The following is an 8,756-nucleotide window of genomic DNA, read 5'->3' on the forward strand; positions in this document are numbered from 1 at the left end:
TTGTTGGGACACACCTGTACCACACCAAGCTGTAGGGTGATGGGACATGTTGTTGGGACACACCTGTACCACACCAAGCTGTAGGGTGATGGGACATGTACAGACCTACTGCCACAGGCAACAGTGTGGTGATGGGGGAAAGGGGACAGTCAGGTCCATTATATTGATTTGTTTTTGTGGGTTTTTTTTTTCTCTCCGGTGATGCATGTACGCACATGATGAACCCCAGGCTGAATGTGTCACTGGGCTGTCCTGGCCACACTGGAGGAAGCATAGCATGTGTCAGCACAGTGCACAACAGGGCTGAGTGTGTGTGTTTTAGTGAATGTGGTGTTTTTAGTGAATGTGGTGTTTTATCTATTATTTCTTTTCTCTCATTTTCTCTCCCCCACCCCCTCCCCCAAAAAGTCAGAAACAGTGAGGTGATTTATAACAGCGGGTTAGAAAGGTTGGGAGGGGGGATAAAGGGCTCACTGCTGTCTCTCTTGTCAGTATGTCTGTAGGAGTCAGTGAATTCAGTTTTGTATTGTTAGTAAATTTCTTGGTGTTGGATGCCATTTATTAAGTGCCAGGATCTGGAAACTCTTTTTTCTCAGTTCATTTTTATTTTCATTTATCTATTCAAAAAAAGAAAAGAAAAAAAGATTGTGCAGTGCCTGCCTTGGTTGTAGGGGACTCCTCAAACTTTGCCCGTCATGTGACAACTATGGAGACCACACACCTTGCAGAAAGTCATACACAGACAGACAAAGTGACAGACACACAGACTGACAGACAGATAGACAAACAGACTGACCTCCAGCAAGTCAATCAAAAGGAAGACACCTTCCTTCTCCAGGAAATAATCTTCTGTCACATAGCATCCCACGATGGCACACCTGTCAGAGCACACAACACACAGTTACACTCCATGTCACATAGCATCCCACGATGGCACACCTGTCAGAGCACACAACACACAGTTACACTCCATGTCACATAGCATCCCACGATGGCACACCTGTCAGAACACACAACACACTGTTACACTCCATGTCACATAGCATCCCACGATGGCACACCTGTCAGAACACACAACACACAGTTACACTCCATGTCACATAGCATCCCACGATGGCACACCTGTCAGAACACACAACACACAGTTACACTCCATGTCACATAGCATCCCACGATGGCACACCTGTCAGAACACACAACACACTGTTACACTCCATGTCACATAGCATCCTCCAATAACACACCTGTCAGAACACACAACACACAGTTACACTCCATGTCACATAGCATCCCACGATGGCACACCTGTCAGAACACACAACACACAGTTACACTCCATGTCACATAGCATCCTTCAATGACACACCTGTCAAAACACACAACACACTGTTACACTCCATGTCACATAGCATCCCACGATGGCACACCTGTCAGAACACACAACACACAGTTACACTCCATGTCACATAGCATCCCACGATGGCACACCTGTCAGAACACACAACACACTGTTACACTCCATGTCACATAGCATCCTCCAATAACACACCTGTCAGAACACACAACACACAGTTACACTCCATGTCACATAGCATCCCACGATGGCACACCTGTCAGAACACACAACACACAGTTACACTCCATGTCACATAGCATCCTTCAATGACACACCTGTCAAAACACACAACACACTGTTACACTCCATGTCACATAGCATCCTCCAATAACACACCTGTCAGAACACACAACACACTGTTACACTCCATGTCACATAGCATCCCACGATGGCACACCTGTCAGAACACACAACACACTGTTACACTCCATGTCACATAGCATCCCACGATGGCACACCTGTCAGAACACACAACACACTGTTACACTCCATGTCACATAGCATCCCACGATGGCACACCTGTCAGAACACACAACACACAGTTACACTCCATGTCACATAGCATCCCACGATGGCACACCTGTCAGAACACACAACACACAGTTACACTCCATGTCACATAGCATCCCACGATGGCACACCTGTCAGAACACACAACACACTGTTACACTCCATGTCACATAGCATCCTTCAATGACACACCTGTCAGAACACACAACACACTGTTACACTCCATGTCACATAGCATCCTTCAATAACACACCTGTCAGAACACACAACACACTGTTACACTCCATGTCACATAGCATCCCACGATGGCACACCTGTCAGAACACACAACACACTGTTACACTCCATGTCACATAGCATCCTTCAATGACACACCTGTCAGAACACACAACACACAGTTACACTCCATGTCACATAGCATCCTTCAATGACACACCTGTCAAAACACACAACACACAGTTACACTCCATGTCACATAGCATCCTTCAATGACACACCTGTCACAACACACTGTCACACTCCATGTCACATAGCATCCTTCAATAACACACCTGACACAACACACTGTTACACTCCATGTCACATAGCATCCTTCAATAACACACCTGTCACAACACACTGTTACACTCCATGTCACATAGTATCCTTCAATAACACACCTGTCACAACACACTGTTACACTCCATGTCACATAGTATCATTCAGTAACACACCTGTCACAACACACTGTTACACTCCATGTCACATAGCATCCTTCAGTAACACACCTGTCACAACACACTGTTACACTCCATGTCACATAGCATCCTTCAGTAACACACCTGTCACAACACACTGTTACACTCCATGTCACATAGCATCCTTCAATAACACCTGTCACAACACATGACACACTGTTACACTCCATGTCACATAGCATCCTTCAATAACACCTGTCACAACACATGACACACTGTTACACTCCATGTCACATAGCATCCTCCAATAACACCTGTCACAACACATGACACACTGTTACACTCCATGTCACATAGCATCCTTCAGTAACACACCTGTCACAACACACTGTTACACTCCATGTCACATAGCATCCATCAATAACACCTGTCACAACACATGACACACTGTTACACTCCATGTCACATAGCATCCTTCAATAACACCTATCACAACACATGACACACTGTTACACTCCATGTCACATAGCATCCTCCAATAACACCTGTCACAACACATGACACACTGTTACACTCCATGTCACATAGCATCCTTCAGTAACACACCTGTCACAACACACTGTTACACTCCATGTCACATAGCATCCTTCAATAACACCTGTCACAACACATGACACACTGTTACACTCCATGTCACATAGCATCCTTCAATAACACCTGTCACAACACATGACACACTGTTACACTCCATGTCACATAGCATCCTTCAATAACACCTGTCACAACACATGACACACTGTTACACTCCATGTCACATAGCATCCTCCAATAACACCTGTCACAACACAGTTAAACTCCATGTCACATAGCATCCCATGATTGCAGGCAGTGTGACAGCAGTATGGACTGACCAGGCAGTATGACAGCAGTGTGACAGCAGTATGAGAGGAGAGCAGTATGGACTGACCAGGCAGTATGACAGCAGTATGAGAGGCGAGCAGTATGGACTGACCAGGCAGTGTGACAGCAGTATGAGAGGAGAGCAGTATGGACTGACCAGGCAGTGTGACAGCAGTATGAGAGGCGAGCAGTATGGACTGACCAGGCAGTGTGACAGCAGTATGAGAGGCGAGCAGTATGGACTGACCAGGCAGTGTGACAGCAGTATGACAGCAGTATGAGAAAAGAGCAGTATGGACTGACCAGGCAGTATAACAGCAGTATGGACTGACCAGGCAGTGTGACAGCAGTATGACAGCAGTATGAGAAGAGCAGTATGGACTGACCAAGCAGTATAACAGCAGTATGGACTGACCAGGCAGTGTGACAGCAGTATGGACTGACCAGGCAGTGTGACAGCAGTATGACAGCAGTATGAGAAAAGAGCAGTATGGACTGACCAGGCAGTGTAACAGCAGTATGACAGCAGTATGAGAGGAGAACAGTATGGACTGACCAGGCAGTGTGACAGCAGTATGAGAGAAGAGCAGTATGGACTGACCAGGCAGTGTGACAGCAGTATAACAGCAGTATGAGAGGAGAGCAGTATGGACTGACCAGGCAGTGTGACAGCAGTATAACAGGAGTATGAGAGGAGAGCAGTATGGACTGACCAGGCAGTGTGACAGCAGTATGAGAGAAGAGCAGTATGGACTGACCAGGCAGTGTGACAGCAGTATAACAGCAGTATGAGAGGAGAGCAGTATGGACTGACCAGGCAGTATGACAGCAGTGTGACAGCAGTATGAGAGGAGAGCAGTATGGACTGACCAGGCAGTGTGACAGCAGTATGAGAGGAGAGCAGTATGGACTGACCAGGCAGTGTGACAGCAGTATGAGAGGAGAGCAGTATGGACTGACCAGGCACAGTCGATGGCAGCCAGCAGCAGTTTGTGGTGGCCCAGCCCTGAGTTGAGCAGCTTGGTGTCTGTCTTGAGGTACCGTACCACCATGTCCACTCCCTGCACTCCAAACAGCTCCTGGCACACAGCACACCCCGTCACACACAACACACCTTTTGACACACTACACATCCCATGACACACAATTCAATTCAAAATACTTTATTATCTGCTTCAACCAAAAACAGAAAATTTTCTTTAGGCTCACTTAAAATAAAATGCCCGTCAGCAAACCCCCCCCACCCCGAAAAAAAACAACAAAACAAAACACCCTTCACTTATCACCATGCACACATCAATTATTATGTAAAGAGAAAAACATGTGGGTAACACACTGTGACAAACAGCACACCCTTTGACACACTACACATCCCATGACACACTACACACTCCAGACACACTACACACCCCCTGTCACACTACACACCCCATGACACACTACACACTCCAGACACACTACACACCCCCTGTTACACTACACACCCCATGACACACTACACACCCCCTGTTACACTACACACCCCATGACACACTACACACTCCAGACACACTACACACCCCCTGTCACACTACACACCCCATGACACACTACACACTCCAGACACACTACACACCCCCTGTCGCACTACACACCCCATGACACACTACACACTCCAGACACACTACACACCCCCTGTTACACTACACACCCCATGACACACTACACACCCCCTGTTACACTACACACCCCATAACACACTACACACTCCAGACACACTACACACCCCCTGTCACACTACACACCCCATGACACACTACGCACTCCAGACACACTACACACCCCCTGTCGCACTACACACCCCATGACACACTACACACCCTGCGAGACACTGGTGGTGTGTGTCCATCGAGATCGATGATGACCATCGTTGTCATCCAGCTGGGGGATGGGGGGAGGGTGGTGGTGGGGTGGGGGGGAGGATGCTCATGAATCTATCTGTGAATGCGCAGATGGCTGAATAGTCCAATCTGCGCACGAAATGTTCGCTGACAGTTGGGGCAGACAAAGACAGGCATACCATTGTCAGGGAGCTTGTTTGCCCGTGACTTTCTGGCCTGCCTCTTCTGAACAGCTGCAGCAGTCCTGTTGGCCTCGCACAACTTGGCGCCTTTGTGCACAGCAGCACGCCATTTGTCACGGTCCACTGCAGATTCCTCCCAGGAGTCAGGGTTGATATCAAACGCTTTCAGAGAGACTTTCAGAGTATCTCTGAAGCGCTTCTTCTGACCTCCATGTGATCTCTTCCCTTGTTGCAGCTCGCCATAGAAGAGCCTTTTGGGCAGCCGATGGTCTGGCATGCGCGCCACGTGTCCAGCCCAGCGAAGCTGGGACTGCATCAGGATGGTGAAGATGCTGGGAAGGGTGGCTTTTGCGAGCACCTCTGTGTCTGGGGTCTTGTCTTGCCACTTGATGTTCAGTAGCTTCCTGAGGCATGTTGTGTGGAAGTGGTTCAGCTTCTTGGCATGTCGTTGGTACACTGTCCAAGTTTCGCAGGCGTACAGTAGTGTGGGGAGAACTACTGCTCTGTAGACCTTTAGCTTGGTCTCAAGACTAATGCCTCTTCTGTTCCAGACATTTGCATTCAGTCTACCAAAAGTTGCGCTTGCTCTTGCAATCCTGACGTTCACTTCATCGTCGATGGTCGCATTTCGTGACAGTGTGCTGCCAAGGTATGTGAACCGCTCCACCGCACTGAGTCTCTGACCGTTGACTGTGATGTTGGGCTCAACGTAGGGTTTCCCTGGGGCTGGCTGATGGAGAACTTCAGTTTTCCTCGTGCTGATGGTAAAGCCGAAGTTCCTGCTGGCAGTGGCAAACTTGTCGACGCTGAGTTGCATGTCAGCTTCAGATCCAGCGTTGAAGGCACAATCATCAGCAAACAAAAAGTCTCTGATGATGTCTGTCATGACCTTCGTTTTTGCTTGAAGCCTTCTGAGGTTAAACAACTTACCATCTGTTCGAGATAGGTGGAGAACAGATCAGCATTTTGCTCCTGACATTTCTCTTGCAGCTGCCTTGCAGCAAACACCATGTCGGTGGTTCCGCGCTCTTTCCGGAATCCACATTGGCTCTCAGGCAAATGACCTTGGTCAAGGTGTGCTGTGAGGCGGTTTAGTAGGATCCTGGCAAGTATCTTGCCTGCGATGGAGAGCAAGGAAATGCCCCGATGGTTATCACAGGCTTGCCGGTTCCCCTTTCGCTTGTACAAGTGAATGATAGATGCATCTTTGAAATCCTGGGGGATCGTCTCTTCTTTCCACATGAGTGAGTACAGCTGATGGAGCTTCTCAGTCAGCACAGTGCCTCCATCCTTGTAGACCTCTGCTGGTATGGAGTCTGAGCCAGGTGCTTTGCCACTGGATAGCAGACGAATTGCTTTCTGGGTCTCAAGAGGTGTTGGCGGATCGTCCAGTGCTTCGTTGATGGGGACTTGTGGGAGACGGTCTATGGCTTCATCATTTATGGAGGAAGGGCGATTTAAGACACTGTTGAAGTGCTCAGCCCAGCGTTCGAGAATTTTCTCCTTCTCGGTGATCAAGGTATTCCCATCTGCACTGAGGAGGGGGGATGATCCTGAGGATGTGGGGCCGTAGACTTCTTTTAAGGCATCATAGAACCTCTTCATATCATGCCTGTCAGCATATCCCTGGATCTCATCAGCTTTGTCACTCAGCCACTTATCCTGCATCTGGCGTAACTTTTGCTGAACAGTCCTGCGGATGGCATCGTACACATCCTTTTTTGATGTGGACTTTGGGTTGCTCAGGTAGGCTTGATGCAGACGGCGTTTCTCATCCAGAAGCTGCTTGATTTCATCACAGTTTTCATCAAACCAGTCTTTGTGCTTTCTGGACATGGGTCCCAGGGTCTCTGAAGCTGTACTATAGATCAGCTCACGCAGGGTCCTCCAGTCAGACTCCACATTCTGGTTGTCCAGAGAGGCGGATTCCAGACGATCTTCCAGCAGCTCCACAAAGGACTGTTTGATGGTGATGTTTTTCAGCTTAGCGATGTTGAGCCGTTTTGGAGCCTTCTGGCCTTGGGGGCGTCTCTTGGGCTGGATTCGAATATTCAGCTTCGAGACTACAAGGCGATGGTCTGTCCAACACTCGGCGCCGCACATGGTCTTTGTTACACGTACATCTTGCCTGTCCCTTTTCCTGACGATGACATAATCGATGAGATGCCAATGCTTTGAGCGAGGGTGCATCCATGACGTCCTGTTACGGGTAGGGAGGCAGAAAACTGTGTTGGTTATCAGCAGTTCGTGCTCTGCACAGGTCTGAAGCAAAAGCAATCCATTTGGGTTGCAGTGGCCCACGCCGTGCTTTCCAATCACTCCATCCCAGGAGATGTAGTCAGAGCCAACTCTAGCACTGAAGTCCCCAAGAATGATGAGCTTGTCTGCTTTAGGGATAGCAGCAATGACAGAGTGAAGGTCCTCGTAGAACTTCGCCTTGACTTCATCCGGGTTGGTCATGGTTGGGGCGTAGGCACTGACAATGGTGAGGTGCTTCTGGCCAGATGCCAGTGGGAGTTTCATGGTCATAAGCCTATCGTTGACTCCCTTTGGGATTCCAGCTAGCTTGCTGACAAGTGCTGTTTTTACTGCAAAACCAACGCCAGCCTCACGTCGCTCTTCGCTTCCTCGTCCACTCCAGAAGAAGGTGTAACCAGATCCCCGTTCACAGAGCTCGCCTTCACCTGCAAGCCGAGTCTCACTCAAGGCTGCGATGTCAATGTTGTATCTGACACTACACACCCTGCGAGACACTACACACCCCATGACACACTACACACCCTGCGAGACACTACACATCCCATGACACACAAACCCTGCTGACACTCAGCACACCTCATGACACACCGCAACCCTGACACACAGCATGGCACATAACACACCCAATGACACATTACACACCCCATGACAAACACAGGTACATGAATACAATCAGTGTGTGCAGCAATACAATCGCATATGTGCAGACACACACATTTGGGCGACAGCAGAACCAATCTCTCCACACACAAAACCAACACACATGAAGCAGATATCAAAAGGGATCAGCCCATTGCACACGCACACACAGCACTTGAAGACAGCAGGCCAAGTCCTTCGCTATTTCAAATTGATCAATATTGTGTGTGTGACAGACACACAGAAAGAGGAAGAGAAAGAGAGAGAGAGAAAGAGAGAGAGAGAGAGAGAGAGAGAGAGAGAGAGAGAGTTT

At 48.6% G+C, this 8,756-nt stretch overlaps 1 protein-coding gene across 1 annotated transcript in view; it reads right to left on the reverse strand.

Annotated features, from left to right (window-relative positions):
• The window catches only part of LOC143293354 (cilia- and flagella-associated protein 69-like), an 86,440-nt gene that overhangs the window by 36,006 nt on the left and 41,678 nt on the right, over positions 1 to 8,756 (reverse strand). The window contains exons 14-15 of the mRNA XM_076604159.1: positions 4,444 to 4,562; positions 797 to 878 (exon numbers count right to left, since the gene is read on the reverse strand). Of these exons, the coding sequence (XP_076460274.1) occupies positions 797 to 878; positions 4,444 to 4,562 (201 nt within the window). The remainder of the gene's footprint in view (positions 1 to 796; positions 879 to 4,443; positions 4,563 to 8,756) is intronic.

The sequence above is a fragment of the Babylonia areolata genome, chromosome 19, assembly GCF_041734735.1.
Source record: "Babylonia areolata isolate BAREFJ2019XMU chromosome 19, ASM4173473v1, whole genome shotgun sequence".
Taxonomy (NCBI): Eukaryota; Metazoa; Mollusca; class Gastropoda; order Neogastropoda; family Buccinidae; genus Babylonia; species Babylonia areolata.